Source organism: Arvicola amphibius, chromosome 10 (assembly GCF_903992535.2).
Source record: "Arvicola amphibius chromosome 10, mArvAmp1.2, whole genome shotgun sequence".
Lineage (NCBI taxonomy): Eukaryota > Metazoa > Chordata > Mammalia > Rodentia > Cricetidae > Arvicola > Arvicola amphibius.
The window spans coordinates 39298768-39318486 of record NC_052056.1 but is presented as its reverse complement, the minus strand read 5'-3'; the positions used below and the strand labels follow the sequence as shown (position 1 = coordinate 39318486).

The following is a 19719-nucleotide window of genomic DNA, read 5'->3' as shown; positions in this document are numbered from 1 at the left end:
TCTGCCTAGACTCCTGGGCAGGGGGAGTTCTCCTCTAAGGACTGCCACGGGTCACATGTAAAATGTTTACGGCATAAACAGTGAGGGCAACACAAGAGGCCACATCTTTGCTTAGGACCTGTTTGTCACTCTTGTCCTGAGAGTCCCAGATCCACTTGTGAAGTTTTGACTAATTAAAGATGCACAATTCAATACTCTTGATCAGAGAGGGAGCATTCCGACAACCCTAGAATGTTCCTGAGTACAACTAGAGCAAATCACGACCCTTTTCTCACGACAGAAGCGATGGAGGGAAAGGAAGGGTCCCGTAGTAGGTACACAGCCACTGCCTGGGCACTCTGGACAGTCCCAGCTGGCTCTCAAAAGTCAGTGCTTCGTGTGCACACTTCAACCATCAGGGACCCAGAATGCAGGCCTGAAAAAGGGGGCATCCCAGCTCCTTTCAGTCTCATCCTTTATGTCTGGTACCCGCCCAGAAATAGCATTAAGCCCAGCGGCATCTCAATCTCTGGCCAGAATCCAGCATAGTTGATTCAACTAACCCTCCACCAAGGCCGGATACATCTGCGTGCTTGTCTGTAGCTCTGTTTCTGAGTCAGTTTTGATTGTGTGGCTGTAGAACGGAAGGAAGAGGAATGTCTGGAGACACGTACTAGGGAATCTTATTTGTAAGTCAACATAGTGTTCAGAGGAGATGGTGGGTTGAACCAGGAATTCACTCATATAAAGCAGCTGGAGCAATGGGGTATACGACACTGGGGTCAGGGAGGGAAGAAGGCTGACTTCAGAGTCTAAGAGTCTCCCATCTAGTGTCACAAGGTATGAACAGCATGGGTAGGAAAGGGTCTCCATACCAGGCTCCCCTTCTGTTTTGAGTTCACCAAAGAAATGGTGACTGGATCACTGGGATGGGGAAGGCAGTATGGGCTTTACTTGAACTGATTGGATTCGCCATTCAGCTATGTGAGGAAAGCCAGCTGGGCTGGAGAACAAGTCTCTGGCACAGAGAAGTCTTGAGACATAGACTTTGTCACCTGCAGCAGCTATGGACTTGGTGGGACAGCATCTCTCTTATATGTCTTGGGAGAAGAGCTTTGTGTTTGTAAGCTGGGAGGAAGCTTTCTGAGATGGGAGATGGCCCCAGAAAAAGCTCTTTTCCCAGCTGGCCATGATGCCTTTTATTTCTCTTTCTTTTTCTTTCTTTCTCTCTCTCTCTCTCTCTCTCTCTCTCTCTCTCTCTCTCTCTCTCTCTCTCTCTTTTTTTCTTTTTTTTTTTTTTTTTCTTTTTTTTGCTAGGAGCCTGTAAGGGTGTTACTGCCTGGGGACACAGAGATGTGTTGAGTAGCACAGTGGCCTGGGTACTTGGCAATCCAATTTAATAGCAGGTAGCCCTTTGGAATTAGTATCCTGTGCCCAAAAGCTCCACGCTGTAAGAACAGGATAGAGTAAATACTTACAATAAACTTTTCAGATACTACTTATTTGGCTTATTTTACTTATTCAGTATTGGGAAAAATCATTTTTATTTAAAAAAATTTAAAATTATATTTATTTGTTGTGTATGTATGTGTGTGTATGTAGGGGTGTTATGCCATAACATATGTGTGAAAGGCAAAGGATAATTTCCAAGACTTGGTTTTCTTCTGCCATGTGGGTCCTGGTATCGAGCGCAGGTCATCAGCCTTGGCGGCCAGCCAGGCCTAGTTTTATGTTTCTTCCTGCTGCTGTCTGTTCCCCTGCTCAGCAAAGCGATGGCATTTTCTATAGAAGAGGACTCGCCCACGTCTTCAGTGCTACCACATGGGAATGGCTGAGATACTGCCCGGTGGGAAAAGCCATGCTTTCTCTCCAGTGTAAGATGAAAACTAGAACCCCAGAGTTTAACTCTCTGCCATAGTGGAAAAAAATTCTAATACGAATAATACAGTAGATGCCTTAAATGATCAAAAACTCATTTCAGCCCAGCCCAGCATCTCTTCATCTGTGGGTATTCACAATGCCAGCTAAAGAATCCCGATTAGGATGGTGTGAAACATGCTTGTGTGGCCTGAGAGCTCCCGGGAAGTTCCTTGCAGGGCTGGCTAGTTGTTGGGACAGCAGGTTTTGAGAGCACGACCTGGAGTGAGCATCCACGGCACTGATCTTAATATGAGCATCTTGAAAGCACAGGGGCCTGGTGCTCCCGTGGGAATGTGGTACCTGAATGTGTGGCTGAGTGTAAGAAGTGTCTGGGATGGGTGTGGGTGGTTTGCGTGTCTGGAATACCGTGGGTACGGGTCTATGTTCTTGCCAGTTAGGGAGGAGAATGCCCCTTAACTACTTCTCCCAATGACTCTCAAGGCTCCCGAATGATCCTCATGTGTGGTACCCATACCCACTGCCAATGATTTCTCCTCACTCGTTTCCCCTTCAAAAGCAGTTCTTTCTGGGTCTCCACAAGGAACTCTTCTGTCTCTCTCGTCTACTAATACGGTAGACAACAGCAGTACTTGGATCCTGGAACAATCTCCAGGCCCACGTGTTCCTTGACTCTTCTCAGATGAAGCACTGTGAACAGCCAAAGTGGGTCTGGTATACCAGAAAGCGCTCTGTACCAGCTTCCCAAGATTACACAGGGCAGGAGAAAGCCTGGCCACGTTTCCCATGGCAGCTCCTCGAGTCTTTGGTGGTTTTAAATGCTCAAGAGGAACAGCACATGCATGTTGGATCCTAAAGGTCAACTGCTGGCCCACTCACTGGTCAAGCAGGCTGCTAGACAACTTTCACAGCTCCATAGTAAGACCTGGTGATGAGGGCGCACTCAGGGTCTCCTGAAAGCCACAAAAGGGGAAGAGGAAGTCCCGCTTTCTCCAGGACTGAACATGGCTGGTTGACCCCAATGCTGAGTACCTTAAAGTACTTGTCCAGGATCTCACTGTAGTTGCTGCCTTTCGAGAACCAGCCGTCTGGAATGATCTCAGCTTCCAGCCACTGGATGATGCGGTGCCGGAGCTCATCGCGGTTAGCTTGATAGCAAACAACTGTGGGGGACAGCGGGGGGGGGGGGGGGCGTGAGGTGGGGGTGAGGCAGAGAACCCTGGAATCATTAGCACCCACTGCCCAGAACCCAGTGCCACTCAGTTCTGAATGCGTCATCCGATTCAGTCTTCACTTATGGCACCCAGAGTACAGAAATGTGTCTACCCCAGTAGTCACGCTCACGTATGCAAAACACCAATAATGGCCAGAACGGTGGTTCCCAACCTACAGATCTCAACCCCCCTTGGGGTTGCACATCAGATATCCTGCATATCAGATATTGACATTACAATGTATCTTGCTACATAACAGTAGCAAAATCACAGTAACAAAGTAGCAACGAAATGAATTTTATGGTTGGGGGGTCAGCAAAACATGAGGGACTGTATTAAAGGGTCACAGCATTAGGAAGGTTGAGAAGCACCGGATTAGAAACTTGAAACTGTGGTGAAACAGAGGAGTTGTTATTTAAGAAAAAAAATAAGGAAGGAAACAATGAAGGACATTTTTAGGAACATTATGGGGCATGGGGGAAAAAATCATCCTCTATAAAGTAGCTCTCATGCTTCTGAGATGAGCTGAACGTCCTAACAAATCAATAAATGAAAACATGTGTTATTCATGCTCCTGGATTTCTCAAATTCTCCCTTTCTCACCGACTGAGCCTTTCAAAATGTTCTCCCATCATACTTTGTTATAAAACAAGGCCAAGGAAGAGCCACGCCTCAGCCCTGCTCTGGGCAGCTGTTAGGAGTCACGTGGGTAAGGAAGCAGGGAGGAGACAGCTCGGGCCAAAAGAAATTCCTGGAAGACAGCATATGCTAGGACCTGGAGAGGGCACAGGGCCAGGAGTGAACATATGGGCATTTCCCACTCTGTCCTTCCAGCTGCATGATTTAGGAGTGGATTCAGTCCTATGAGCCTTTATACCATCACTTTAAGGCAGTCACGGTGAGACCTGCAAGATCACTGTGAGGTCCGGGCCTAGAAGCCACGTTGAGATTTTGATGCATCTTGATAGAAAGCTACGGCAGTCGCCGTGCCAGCATTTCCAACTGTCCTCTTACAAAAGTGGCCGTGTCTTCTGATTTCTCTGCGCCCACGACATAAGCGTGTCTTAGTAAGCGTGTCTTAGAAGGCCCTGAAAGAAGGGCTCACTGGCTGTCCCTACAGGACACTCACCACTTAGCAAAAATTCAGAACAGCCAACATTTAGACCCAAACAACTGCTTTGACCAACAGACACTAAAACAAACGAAGTTTTTAAAAAAATGCAGTCTCATGGTTTTACTGAGCTGTGCTGCGCTCAGACCGGATCTGGATCAAAAGTCCTGACCCCACAGATGATCCTGGCAGCCCAGCGGGGATTGCAGAAGACAAGACGTTTCCTCTGTGATAAGGCTCCTCCCTAAGATGAACACACACTAAAGCAATGTCAGGTACTTACTCGGGCTGGCAGAGGGACTCACAGACTTCTTTTCTGCAAGACAAAAGGAGATTTGTAATACTAAGTGAAGGATAAAAGGATATGCTGAGGATTTTAGGATTAAACTGTGAAGTCTTGCAACACTGACATCACTTTGCCTTACATTCTTTTTTTTTAAATTAAGATTTGTTTATTTTTATTTTATGTGTATGGTGTTTTGCCTGCAGCTATGTCTGTGCACTGTTGTGCATGCCTGGTACCTGCAGGTCAGAAGAGGGCATTGGATCCCCTGGAACTGGAGTTACAGTTGGTTGCTAGCTGCTTTGTGGGTGTTGGAAACTGAACCCAGGTCCTCTGGAAGAACAGCCAGTGCTCTTAATCACTGAGCCATCTCTCCAGCCCCATTGCCTTCAATTCTTATATCCTTTTCTTTCTTGTAGGACCTAAGGACTGGGATCCTTCCTGCCTGCAGACAATGGAGTGCCTTTTGAAATTTATACTTCTTCCTGCTGGGCTGAGTGGTCCCTGAGATTTCAAAACTTCATATAGAGATTAATTTTGTACAGAGGAGAGAGGAGATGGTGTCTGGGATAAATCTTTGTGTTTCTCCAGGGAAAGTTAAAGATGGAACGGCTGGGCAGGCTCTACACTCGGAACGGTCTGGTGACAAACAACCATGCTTGGGAATCCATCTTTCCAACGGGTCCCAATGGTAAGAGGGAAAACAAGGGAAGCATATTACTAGGCTAGAAAAGCCCATATTTTAAAAGCAGGAAAAGGAGAAACTGATCTACTTTTTCTAAAGGTGTGGAAGTCCTTTAAGGACCATTTTTACCATTGCTGACTAATGATACAGTCACCTTATTTGCTCTTTGGCTTCAGGCGATGCTGAGAGCAGACCCTGGTCTGAAGCAGGAAGCAGAGGGCAAGGCCCCAGTAGGCCAGGTCAAACCTAGCAGGCTCCTGAAGGTCAGGAAGGAGCATCTCCAAATGGTTGTGTGGTCAGCCAGGCCACACGGCTCTGGTTTCCGTCTCTGTCCCCCCCCCGTCACAAGCCCTGCCCTTCAGCGATGACAGCACGCCTCACCTTTGCAGTGTCCGTCGTAATCCACCTGGATCTTGGATCCAGTGAGGCAGGCATCTCTGTGAAGTTCACAGTGGTTGAGGTAGGTCTTGCCATTACTGCCACACACAGGCCTCTTGTGAGGTTTGCATTGCTGAAACAGATGGGCGGGAGGATGTCTGTGCAGCCACGCAGGCGAGAGCACACACTCACACAGCCATCGACAGAGATGGAGCATGTATATAACCAGGGCCCAATGAACCCCAGCTCTGGTCACCATCAGTGACTCTACTCCATTTGATACAACAGGCATCCTGTTACCTCGAGTTCTCCGCGTCTCTCCGTGCCTCCTGGTTCACTGCCAACTTGCGAGTACACAAACACCCTTCTGCGGCTGAAATACTTGATTGCACATATGTATCCCCAATGCAACAGCACAAAGAAGCTGTGCTTTCAGGAGCTGAAGTCACCAGAGCTCCTTCCTCATAAACAAGTTATGAATTAAGGTTACAAAAGGGATTTCACACAGCATCGGACCCTTTGGCCCCTTTACCATTCGCCACGTGAGAATGCTGTGTTCAAGGGTTCCTTTGCAAGTGGAGACCAGGCCCTCACTAGACAGTAAATGAATTTGTTTTGATCTTGCATGCCACAGCCTCCAACACTGTGAGAAGCATACTTCTACTTGATTTAGAAAGTGCCCAGCTCAGGCATTTTGTTACGGAAAGAGAAATGAACTAATATTACTTTTCATGACACAAAAGAGCAGAGCTGAGAGCTGGGAGCATGGAAACTCAATGCACAAATGTACTCGTGTACACACACACACACACATGCACGCACACACTCACATGCACGCACACACGCAAACACACATCCACACAAAACCTGTTTTTTCCAGAGCCAAATTAAAAGGATTTCATATTCTCCACAGCATTGGGGAGTCATTGAGCTTTTGGCCTAATTTCACAACCACTCTTGTGTGGCTGGCAGTGAGGGTGAAAGACAACAGGAAATCATTATGGACAGAAATATGGAATAAAGTTCACCTGGCTTGCAGGCGGGCTAGGGCTGCTAGAGGCACAGAGACAAGAGGACAGATGTTAAACCGGTTGGACGCCCTTCTTGAGCAGGAAAGAAGTCCAACCCCTCCATTTTATAAACGAAGACCCCCAAGGCAAGAAAGGTGAACTTCATTTATTCATCAGCCCACATTCACTATGGCGTGCTTGCTGCTTCGGGTGCTGGACAAAACCAGCGCGGGCTCATCTTTACAGCAACTCCCGGAAATTCGTTTGCTCAAAATCCCATGACTATCCGTGGACAAGCTGAGACTCTGCTCAGAGTCTGATTTATGCCATCACATGGTGGTCAGTGTCCTTCTGGTGCAGACGGCCAGGCTGAAGGGATCCTAGCAGGACCAGGTTTTAGGAAGTTGGTACACTTTCCCTTAAGATGCAGTGAATCAGGGTCCAGAGATTAACAGGGTATTATTTAAAGAAAAACCCATTTCCAGGGTATGGAGAGACTTGATAGAAGGGAGGACGGAAAAGCCCATGGCCTGTGTTATTTACATCCACATCAAGAATGAAAATTAAAGTCTTGTCTATTTCTCAGAGGCTCATTTTGACTTCCAAATGCCATTTAAAAACAAAACTCCAAAGTTTACATTCTGTCTGATAATTTAAAAATTTGCATATCCTTTGACCCCGCAGCCCCCAGTGACCATCAGTTCTAAGAACTAAAGGGTATTGGCAAGAGGATGCTGTTGCCGTGGCAGCAAAGATCCTGGAGAACCACTAACACACCCGTCGCCAAGGAAACGAGTGAATAAAGTTACATCACTAAATATTATTCGGTGTCTGACGAAAGGTCAAATCTGAGTTGATCCAGGATGCGGCCACGGCACACCACCGCCTGCAGAGTACAAACTGCACACATGGAGGTGTGGAAACAGTACTTTGTATAAAACAGGGGAATCTTGGTGTTTAGAAACGCTGTTAATGCCCGCTACCTCAGACTAAGGAGAACCGAGATTTTGGTAGCACAAATGTCTAAACGCCTACCCTATTTGAGACATAAACAATGGGAAATTTCTAATTTGAAGAAAAAATTTAAAATTTAATACCATATTTAATTTCAATACACTTTACCTATTAAATAACACTTCAATGGGGTGACCGGGTAGATTTTTTTAAAATTTTTTTTTTTTTTTTTAGGTTTTTCGAGACAGGGTTTCTTTGTAGCTTTGGAGCCTGTCCTGGAACTAGCTCTTGTAGAGCCAGGCTGGCCTCGAACTCACAAAGATCTGCCTGCCTCTGCCTCCCAAGTGCTGGGATTAAAGGCATGTGCCAGACCGGGTGTGGCTACTTCCTGCTACACCAGTGGTCAGTGGAATTAAAGACAGCTCAGCTTTGCGGTCATTGCCTCAAAGGACTAACACTAGATTCCTAGGGAAAGCTGAGCAGTTCTTGTTACTTCACACCTAGAACGTCGAGCTTCAACCTCCAGCATGAGAAACAAACCAAAACCTCAAAAGACAGAAACTCTGAGAGATTTGAAACTAGACACAAATGTTTAAGTATATCCTCTTTCGTGACTCACGTGTCCTTTGCTCTACATTCCGTGCTTCCTCACCTGTCACCGCGGTCTCTCACGCCCGCTTTCACCCTTGAGACGACAGCCACCCTTACACGTCTTTACGCTGCACAGTGGTCTGGGAGCCTCACAAGAGAACATGTGTTCTGTCTTCCTCTCTCAGTTTGCGTCACCTCTTTTAAATCTCACCTTCCAGGTCCACCTATTTTCTACAAACGCAATTTTTTCTTTACAGCTGAGTAATATTTCATTGTGCATATGGACCACATTTTCAGCATCTGTTCATCTGCTGGCGGACATCTAAACTGGTTCCATTTCCAGATATATATGTATCATATGTGCAAGCACGTGTGCGTGTGCATGCACACACACGCACACACACATGCTCACGCATTCACACACACACGCATTCACACACACACACACACGCATTCACACACACACACGCTCACACATTCACACACGCACACACGCTCACACATTCACACACACACACACACACACACACACACACACCCCACATTGGCCAGAGCTCCCCATTGAGCATCGTCCTTGGTTCTCTGGATGATTTTCTGAGGCAGAGTTCTCAGTTCATGATTTGGTAGAGTAACTGACCGGTCAATGCTCTCTATGGATTTGCCCCTCGCCTTCAGTGCTGGGGTCACAGACTGCTGCTGCCACCCCAGGCATCTGTGTAGGTCCCGAGGCTCTGAATATAATACAGCAAGCATGTTTCCTGCTGAGCTAACTCTCTAGCCTCCCTAAACTTTTTTTTTTTAATAAATGAAACGCTAGCTCTTTTAAAATTTAATTTAAAAACCAGAAGTTTCACTCTTAACCCTAGGGGAAGCCTTCCTTGTGTCTTTAGAACAGACAAGTTGTGTGTGGGATTCCTGGAACTTCCCAGCTGCTGTCCCCCCCCCCCCCCCCCCCGCGCCCGCCACCAGGACCTACCTCAATGCAGAGGCACGTGGGCTCCCCTTTCTCTGTGACTGCACACTCCCGGCCAGCTCCACAGAACACATTGGCGCAGATCTTGGATTTGCTCCTCGCTTCTTCCTAAAACACAAATCAGAAAGGGAGCCACATTACTGAGACAAGCCCACTACGGGATGAAACAATGGTTTCAGGCTTGGGGCTTTGTCTCCCTGATGTTGTCCTCCAATAACAGGCACCAGCCTCACAGGCACTGTTCTGGCTCAGGTTTGGGAATCCCAGATTGTTCCCCTAAGAGCAAAGCAAGAATGACTTTCTTGCTTTCTTCCTCATTTTTAAAAAAAATGCATTGTGCATTTTGTGATAAAGCTCGCAGTTTCTCAGGGCTGAGAAACAAAGGTCTTTGGTCTCCTGAGCTCTGTGGCTCCCAGAGAGGAAGCACTTAGGACACATATATGCAAGTGTCACAGTGGGAGCTCCAGGGAGCAACTGTGTATGGGAGAATCGGGAGAGACTTTCTGAAGACTCCACGCCTTAACTAATTCTTTAAGGATGAGAAGACTAAGCCAGGAAGAAACGGAAACACCGGTGACGCATCCAGACATCCGAACACCAAGAGCTGTTCACAGCAATACCATCCCAAGGGGCAGGAGAAGGATGGCTAAAATGCGGACATGCTATTGTTTGAGATTCAGCCACTGTGCGTGCCCAGGCTACAAGATAAAGAGGACCAAAGCACCCCAAAGAGAGCAGAAGGGCCCACAAGCCTCTTGGTAATCAGACAGATGTAAAAGAACTCCAAGGAAAGAAGGTCTGTATGTCCCATGAAAATGGGAGCTTTGATAGGCACAATTTGTTGGTGGCACATCCCTTTACTTCCTTTCCCTGGTAGTAGAGGGCCAGCCCTTCCTCTTTAACCACGAACCCTACAGTAGTGGTGTCTGAGCAGAGGACGGGATTCGCTACAAGCTTCCCGCCTAAGCCTACTGGGCTGGAGCGGGCTACAAAACAAAGAGGGAAGAGCCTAGGAATGATTGGGGTTAAGACAAAGTCCACGCTTCTAGCTTTCGTCTACCGTGTCATCTAAAGGACTCAAACCCTCAAATCTGTAGCAGAATGTATCTTAGCTGGAAAATCAAGAACAGGTCAAAAACAAACCAAAACAACCCCCCCAAAAGAGTAGAGGTTTGAGAACCGTGAGACAGGTCCAAAATAGCTGCTCTGCTGCCACCTGGAGGCTACTTTGCAAACTCCAGGCTTTTCTTTTCTCCCATAAGCCAGCTTGCCTGCCATGCAGGGTTCTCATTGGTCTATAGCTCATTTGCATTTTCACATCTCATTGGTTTACATGCTGTTGCTAAACTCTCCCCACCTTTTTATGTTGCTAAGGAGAATTCAAAAAAGCTGGCAAACAGTGAAGAAAAGAGGAAGTGTTTCTCAAAAGTTGGAAGAATGGATTTAGATGTCTGTTTCCTAAACGGGGTGGGGTGGGGAGTGGGGTGGATAAAAATCCAGACGTTTTGTGGGCGCTGGACCTCGGAGCATAAAGCAAAGCTAGAAGGGAAAAGAAAAGCGATTGCTGATTGTTGTAAAATAACTCGGGTGGCCTCTTCCCCTCCCTGACTCTAACCCGTAGGTCCATGAAATGAGCAAGAGATGCACAAACGCACACGACAGAGAGCTTGGACGTGTGTCTGCACTGGAAGTGTTCCCTGTGTGTTTCAAATTAGTCCCTCTGAGTCTTCTAGCCACTTATTTCCTCATCTGCGAAACAGGAGTAAATAGAGTGTAAAAAAAAAAAAAAGTGTGATCAATGGGAACAGCTTAGAAAACCAGCAGCGTTCAGAGCACTTTGTCTCATGTGTATGGTTATTGTGTATCTGTTGTGTCCCCAAGGGTGCACCTTACAGGGTATGTGTGGAAGTCAGAAGACAACTTTCGGGGTCTCTTTTTCCATCTGGCAAGTTCCAGGGATCAAACTCAGTTGTCAGGCTTGGCCACAGTGCCTTTACCCACTGAGCTCTCTCACCTCACTGCTTGCTTTTTTTTTTAAAAAAAAATAATACAAATAAAATCTGTTCTGTGGAGGTTGAATTCAACCCAAGTCGTTTGCAGAACTTGTTCTCAAAACTACGTTCGGAAAATACCTTTTCCTTACACCCTAACAATTAATATTTGAAGAGGGCAATTAAAACTTGCACAATGTTTCTATACACATGATTTCACCTTATTGCATGGCTAACCCAGTAAGAATTATTAGCCCCATTTTACAAGTGAGGAAATTGAGGCTCCATAAGGTCAATAATTTGCCTAAGGTCCTAAAGCCAAAAAAAGAGAGGACCATGTATTCAGGGCTCGGGTGCCTAATCACCCATTCATCAACACCTGGCATCCTGCAACGTGCCCAACTACTGGTGATGCTACTTAAGCTCTGTAAGTCCCTAATCCTAATGCCATGTCATCCCCATTTTAGAGGTGAGGAAGCTGACTTTAGAGGTCCAGGAACAAAAAAAGCAACAGAGCTGGATCTTCCTCCAACCAAAGGGAAGCAATTCTTCCCTGTTTGGTTTATTTTTACATCCATATGACTTGGTTAGGGAACTTAGAGTGGGAATACGGGTGCTACAATAGGAGGCATGAGGAGACGGGGGCTGAGTGCATTAGGCACTGAGATGCGATACCCGACTCTCATATCCAACGCTCTTCCATATCTGCCGCGGTCATGGTAATGAGCAGGGCAGTCTCTTGAAACCTGTTTCCTCGGGTGCAAACATGCAATACTGACGGTTGAACTGCGTTGAGAACTAAAAGGGGGCAGGCTGTGTGCTGTGCAACAGGAAGTGGTTGTCATTACAGTGGGTGGTTTATTTTCAGTTTTCCCGCTGCAGTGCTGTCACTGTCACCTTGGACTGTCACCGCCCCCTTCTTCCCTGTCTTCACTTACAGTGGGAAGGTACAGCTGAGGGCAAGACCGTCAGGATGGAAAATGCAAAGGGCCCCAGGCAGACCCTGGAGGGCCTTTGACAGAGCACAGAGAGGGGGGGAGGGGCCCCAGTTACACAAGCCTTCTCTTTGCAGGTGACAAGTCTGTCAATAGGTGGCAATCTCTCTCTTTGTCTCACACAGCTCAGAGCCGCAATGCAGAAGAGCCTTCCTGGCTGCTGCTGCAGCTCTACCCAGCTCTGGCCTCCTAGTAGAAGTGCAGGAACGAGGGAGAAGAGGTAGACAGATGGGGTCATGGGCAGAAGGAGCTGCCAGTGTGGGGAGGCCATCTCTCCTGGGACACTCAATGCCCTTCCTCTCCTCACTCACAGGTATGCTTGGCTGCAGAAATCCAGGTCAATGATGAAGGGCATTCTCCCTAGAAGTGTTGTCTGTGTGCTATTCAGAGCTGTCCTTTAAGCCGCAGAGTGTCAGAGCTAATCCCAAGGCTCCTGGAAAGTTCCTTGGGGTTGGAGCTTCTGCAGAGTGGCTGATTCCACTCAGAAAGTCTAAGTTGGGGGTCGCAAAGGCCTGAGGCCACGGCCTGAAGAGCTGACATGCTGCGGCTAAGCTCTGTAGACTTCTGTCCTCACCATCTGTCTGTGTGTCTTTCAGTTGCAAGTAACAAATGCAGGGACGTTTGAGATTCAGAAAAGCCCCATGCAGCAGCACCTGTGACAGGCAAGTCAGAGAAGGAACACAAGTTGACCCTGTCCCTGGGTCTCCATGTTCCCTTCTCTGGTAGGGCTGAGGGAGGGCGGGCAAAGGGGCCAGTTTTGAGGCCTGGCACGGGGATGGCATATAGAACTGTCGCACCGTCACCAATCATAGTGACTTTAGGGATAGTTAGCCACACTGGGTTTTGCAGAGTCGTCATGCAAGGTCTCCGGCATGTCCATAAAAGTGTGAACAGACACACAGATCTGAATGCACTCGTGAGTGTGACGGACTGGGCATGACTGGAGGTGTGCTCTTGAAGCACGAACACCTAAAAAACACGTAAAAAAGCCAACAAGCCATCTGGACGTGGAGGCACGTGCCTATCATCCTAGCACTGGGAGACTGAGGCAGGAAGACACTGAGGTCCCGTGTGGGCTACATAACCAGACACTAAAGATACTAAAACAATAACAAATAAATCCCAGACTACAAAACAAAACCCCAAGCAACAACAAAAAAATGTCTGAATCTGTCTTAGTTAGGGTTACTATTGCTGTGATAAAACACCATGACCAAATGCAACTTGGAGAGGAAAGGGTTAATCTGGCTTAAGCTTCCACAGCATTGTTCATCCTCTAGGATCAGAAGAGGAGCCTGGAGTGGGAGCTGATGCAGAGGTCGGGGAGGGGGGAGCTGATGCAGAGGCCGGGGAGGGGGAGCTGATGCAGAGGCCGGGGAGGGGGGAGCTGATGCAGAGGCCGGGGAGGGGTGCTGCTTACTGGCTTGCTCCTCAGGGCACGCTCAGCCTGCTTTCTTATCGAACCCAGGACCATCAGCCCAGGAGTGTCACCTGCACAGGAGCTGCTTCCCCTCCCATCAATCACTAATAAAGAAAATGCCCTACAGGCTTGCCTACAGCCTGATCTATGGTTTCTCTAGGTTCCTTCCTCTCAGGTGACCTCAGCTTGAGTCAAGTTGACATGAGCTAGCAGTCTCCTAACGGGAAACCATCAGGAGTTCCAGTGTGGGCTTCTCTCTTCTGACCTGTCTCCATGTTGCTTTCTGGATGTACGTGGCAAGCTAGACTTTGAAGAGTTGGTCTCCTGGATAATTTCCACCCCACACATCCCTCTTGGCAAACGAATGCCCAGCAGTTCCACCTTTTCCCAGTTGAAAACTTGCCCTGTCCGCTCACGCATGCTAATGCTGCTGCTTGTTTGCACAGCAATTTTTAAATCAATTTAAACTTAATCTTTTTTAAAGTTGGCATTTGTGGGTATGCATCCTGTGTGAGGAATATGCTGTGGGTGCCCAAGGAGGGCAAAAGTGAGTACTGGATCCCCTGGAGCTTGAGTGACAGGTGGTCACGAACCAACAAACATGGGTGCTGGGAACTGATGGGCCTCTGGAAGGGCAGCAAGTCCTCTTCACCGCTGCTTGGAGATTTGATAGGCATTTTTTTTCTTTCTAAAAGAACACCAACTCTAGGCTCTTCCAGATTTGAAATCCGTGCCTGACTGCCCTCAGATGACCTTAGATCCTGGCCTCCAGCTCTCAACTCCAGCCTCTTCCCAATGAACCGCTCTCTCTGGCTACAAATTAAAGTCGAGAAACGGCATCTTCAGCCCAAGGTCTTGCAGACCTGCAATCTTTTTTTTGCCAGCAAAATGATAAAGGAGGTTATTTGTAAAACCGGTAGAGGTGATCCTGTCTCAGGGCCAAACAGCTCAAAATACACATGAAAATGTCTCTCTCTCTCTAAAAAGCCTTGCAAAGTAAAACAGTTTTTGCAGGAACCATGTGCACTGGCAAGGACGGAAGCTCATAAGCAAAGCCATAAATGTCAGCTTAATACATCGCTTCACTAATTGGAACTGGGTCAGCATCATCTTAGTTCTTCTCCCCTTCCCATGCCTCCCTCCCCTGCCTTCACTCCATCCGGGCCCCGTCTGCCACTGTCCTGTAGCAGAGCGGCTTGTTTGACATGGGAAGGGCTCTCCTTGCTTTGCCAGAATGAGCCATGGGAACCTCACGAGACTATCAGGGCCTCTCCGATGCAGAGTGCCATGGTGCTGGGGACAAATGGGTCTACAGAACTGGGGAGATGGGGCCAGGGACACAGAGGTGAGGATGCTGGCTGTGCAGGCTGCCCTGCTCAGGAGGAGAGGAAGGGGGACCAGGGGCAGGAGGAGAGGAAGGGAGAGCGGCGCTCTACAGCAGTCGTTCTGATTGGCTTGGCAGTCAGCAAAGCATTTGTGCCAACTCCACGCTTAAGTGTCCTTTGCCTGTGTGTGTTCCCAGCCAATGCCTTATGGGGTCTGAGAGGCCCAAAGTGTGACTGTTTGGTGGGGACTTCGATAAGAGCAGGCAACTGGGAATGCACAATGGAGCCCAGGGTTCTGGGAGGGACCTGGCAAACAAAATCACCGAAACAGATGCTTAATTAGCATCCAGGGCAATCCAACTCTCCGTTTGTTTCATGGGTTCCTTCTTTAACAAGAGCTTTCTAACAACGGTTCTGGGCCTCTCGTCAGCCTGTCAGAGCCCTGCAGAATAGCCTGTGCACACATGGCTTAGCTCAGGCAAGCACTAAGTGGCTTGCATACTTGGGCTGCCCACAGACCCCCTCTCAGGGAACAGCTTTCATGTTAAATGGCATTTGGGAATGCAAAGTTTCAGTTGTACAAAATGAAAAGTTTCTGCAGACGATGCTTTTTTTAAAATTTAAACTATACTGTAATGGGTGTTTTTAATTTGCCAAGAAAAGGGACCTTAAATCTTCTCGGGGCATGCACAAAATAATAACTACATCTTAGAGGTAACAGTAGCTTGATTGTATATGAATATAAAAACACTGGGCTGGAGAGATGTTTCAATCACTAAAGGCTAAGGCTCACAACCAAAAATAGGGATGCAAAAAGCATCAAGTTGCTTACCTTAAATACAAACGATTTTTGTATGTATACCTGTCAAAGTTTAGAACTCCTGGGTGAAACTTCCAAGCACAGAACACTTATCTATTCCAAATTATCCTAGTGGATTTGCACAAGAGATTCAGTTTTGTTCTTCAGATTCATCCGAAGATTTGTCCACTTTAACAGCCAATGTGGGGCATATACAGAGTTCTCCAGGTTTCTTCAAATGAGGGAAGTAAATCGTTTAAATGTACTTAAAATTAGAATTGAGGAAGGCCAATATTAGTTAGAGAATGGGGATGGGGCAGAGTGTGATAGCGCACACCTGCAGTCCCAGCGCTCAGGAGGCAGAGGCAGGCGGATCTCTGTGAGTCTGAGGTCAGCCTGGTCTACAGAGGGAGTTCCAGGACAGCCAGGGCTACATCACAAAGACCCAGCTGGGTATGATGGTGAGCACACCTGTACCTCCAGTTCTGAGTGAGGCAGTCACCCAAATCTAGGAGTTCCATGCTAGTTTAGGAAACAAAGGGACACTCTGTATCAAAACAAGTAAACAAAGGGAAAAAAACTAATCAAGATAACAGTCTGTGACCAGCATGGCACGAGGGATAGAGCATATAGTGGTATAAGATGGGGCTTACGCCACTCCCTGCAGGATGGCAGGGCCTACTACAAACCCTGTGGACACGTGAAGAAACAGAGAAGAAAGGATTGGGAGTACACAGAGACTGCCTCATGGGAGGAGGGTAGAGATATGGTTGAAATACGTCTAGAACTTTCTAAATATTGAGGTCTGGCAATATACTGGGTGTAGAGGAAGGAAGGGATGAGCCTGGGAGCTGTGGAGGCCTTTGGTTTTGGGGGAACAAAGTCTGTCAGAGATACAGCCATGGCAAGAGGGTAGGGTGAGCACAAGGTAGGCAGGGACGAGTCAGGTATGGAAACAAGTCAAAGCAGATAGGAGGACATCCCACTGACAGCCAGAAATAGGGACAGATGCACATCTGGATGCCATCTGTGTAGGAACGAGAGGTGGGGAAAGAGGAGCTCGGACTCAGGAGGAAAGGGTGGGGAAGAGGCTGAGAACAGGGGGAGGGGAGGAGGAATCGGAAGCAGGGTCCAGGGATGGCAGAGCGTGTGCCCACCAGCTTACAGGGCAATCAGAAAGGACATCTTTGCTCCAGGCAGACGCAGTGCTGGGCCAGGGTACAGAGTCTGACAAGCACAATCTGGATTGGGTAGCAGACCCTCTCATTTCTCTGTCTGCCCACAGCCCAAGGGCTCTGAAGGGATAACAGCCCAGAAAAAAGTGGCGGAGGAAGATTCGGGAAACTGGGGAGAAGCCCAGCTAGCTAAGCACTCCAAAGAGCCCCAGAGATGGGCACAATGGCGTGAGAAGTGATCTGGTAAATGTTAGGATGAGGCAGTGAGAGAACTGGAGCTCTGAGCCAGTCACCAAGAGACACACCCGAAAGAGGACCCTGAAAATGCACCTGCCTCCGGTATGGTGTGACCTAGGGAAGAAGCTTAATGTCTATGGTACGCAAGGGTTGGACATGATGCTCAGGTCTCTTGTATTGCTTGAGTTCCATTAACTCTAGTGTTATATTCATTACGAGGGTGATTCAAGGCCAGTCCCACGAGGGGCAGTGGCAGGTGATCCGAGGCCTCGGCGTGGGAGGCAGAGAGATATGTCAATGCGGAGAGAGCTTGGGTATGGAGTTTATTTAGTGGGTATTGGGAATGGTATATTAGAGTAAGGTGTTATGGAGAAGAGGAGAGAAGAAGGTACAGAGAAAGAGGAAAGAGAGAGGAGGGAGGGAAGGGGAGAAGGTAGAGAGGCAGTAGTTACCTCTTTAGAAGAGGGAAGGAGGGGCTGGAGAGGAGGCAGGAGATCCCCTAGCCTCGGTGGTGGGAAAGGGAGAGATTGGGAGTGGGCGGGGCTTGTCTCTTAAAGGGACAGTGTGCCCAGGTGACAGGCCAGCAGATTACAACTAGCTCAAGCATTTTACCACACCATGTGATCCTCCCAGTACTGTTTATCTCCCAAGTCAGCTCACTGGAATGCCTACACTAAGAGAAAGACTGTCTACAGACTTTTTGAGACAGGATCTCACTAACTAGCCCCGATTTACCTCAAGCGTGTTGTGTATACAGGTCAGGGTTGGTACTGAACCAGTAGCAATCCTTCTACCTCAGCCTCCAGGGTACTGGAATTACAATCATGTCCTGTGTACCCGTCAGTTTGATGGCATTTCAAGGCTTTTGGCTGGAGGCATTAGAGTAGGTTCCTAGACTCTAAGGACTTCATTAGAAATGCTTTTCCACTTTCTCCTGGATCACTCTAGAGCCGTGGTTCTCAATCTGTGGGTTGCAACCCCTTTGGGGGTCAACTAATCCTTTCGCAGGATTGACCAACCCTGCATATCAGATATTTACATTATGACTCCTAATTTTGTGTTTGGGGGGTCACCACAACATGAGGAACCAACTGTATTAGAAAGAGTCGAAGCATTAGGAAGGCTGAGAACCACTGACCTGGAGAGAAACAGCGGGGACCAAGTGGGCGTAGTTCCCTGGGGAGGAGCCCGCTGGAACGTTTTACTCCACCAGAACGCTACTAATAAAGTTTTAATTCTACTTATGTTTGCCTTGTATGAAAAAAAGAGAGGGGGAAGAAAGAGAAAATGGCTAACGGAAATTCACTGGCGATTCAGAGCCCCCTTTCCTGCCAAGAACCTGTCACAGAAGTATGTCTGGTGCTGCCAGGCCTCACATTTACTCGGCATTCATGCTCTAATTATTTCCACATGCAGCTCAAGAAAAATGCCTCATCAAGAGTTTCTTTTTAAAAAAAAAAAGTCCCCCCCCCCACACCTAAATCCCCAATACTCTCAATTCTGGGAGGCGAAGGCTCCAGCTCAGCTGGCTGAGCCATCCCAGACAGCCCGTTTTGGAAGCATCCCCTGCAGCCAAAGCCACATCTGGACCTCCGACATCCCTGCTTGCTCCCAGCCCTCCCTCCATCCTGAGCAAACTGACCCTCCATCTCCCCAGGCTTCCCCAGCCAGGAACCAATTAGTATCTATTCTTCAGAATTCTGAGTGGAATGCAGAGTTCGTTGTTCCCACTTGGTGGGAGGGAGTGGGGACAGGGATACAACCAAGAGGCATCTTTCTCCATTAGCCAATTCCAGCAATACCAGGGAGGTGGCTGTTGGCAACAGACACTTGCCAGGAAAGGAATGGGCTGTGGCAAAATAACCACAACAACTATCATGATTGGGGAATAGTGAACTCTACTCCTCACCCCTACCTGCGGCTTAATTCCATTACCCCAATTTGCATTCGGCTCCCTGTCTTAGTGTTCTGCTGCCAAGAAGAGACACCACGACAAAGAAGACTCTTATGAAAGAAAGCATTTAAATGGGGGGCTCACTTAGAGTTTCAGGGGTTTAGTCTATTATCATGACAGGGAGCACGGTGGAAGGCATGCACGGTGCTGGAGAAGCAGCTGAGAGCAAGCAGCTAGAAAGACTCTGAAAACCCACCTCGAGACACACTTCCTCCATCAAGATGACACTTCTTGGTCCTTCTAATCCTTTCAAACAGCATCTAAGCATTCAAATATAAAAGAGCCTATGGGGGCTCTCTTATTCAAACCTCTCTACTCCCCTATTCTCAAGAGACGTCACTGTCCTGCAAAGTGGTTTCCACACGGGTTGGCTGCCTGACTTGCATACACCAGCCCTTACTTAGACACATCCACAGCACATGGTCTTCCCCACTCTGTGTGACTTTGCCTGTTTAACGTGGCCTTGGCATCCTTGACCTCATCACGAAGGATGCTCTTCTTTTCAGACTGCTCGACTGTGGAGAGTGCGGGGGTGGGGAGAGGGACCTGTGAGCAGAGTAAGTGGCCAGGACAGGTCAAAAGCAGAAATCTGGGCTCCTGAGGATTTCCAAGTCCAAATGAGAGCTCATTATTACCCTTCGAGAATAATGGTGCTAGGAGATATGGCTAGATGTTTCTTTAGCCTTCAGATGGGCAGAGAATGTCCCACAAGACCAGCTTAGAAAACACTATCACACATCTGGGAAGTCTGATTTATGACCTGGCTT

At 48.0% G+C, this 19719-nt stretch overlaps 1 protein-coding gene across 1 annotated transcript in view; it reads right to left on the bottom strand.

Annotated features, from left to right (window-relative positions):
* Fstl1 (follistatin like 1) overlaps positions 1–19719 on the bottom strand; it is a 54314-nt gene that overhangs the window by 8914 nt on the left and 25681 nt on the right. The window contains exons 3-6 of the mRNA XM_038345266.1: positions 9060–9164; positions 5532–5661; positions 4466–4498; positions 2890–3020 (exon numbers count right to left, since the gene is read on the bottom strand). Of these exons, the coding sequence (XP_038201194.1) occupies positions 2890–3020; positions 4466–4498; positions 5532–5661; positions 9060–9164 (399 nt within the window). The remainder of the gene's footprint in view (positions 1–2889; positions 3021–4465; positions 4499–5531; positions 5662–9059; positions 9165–19719) is intronic.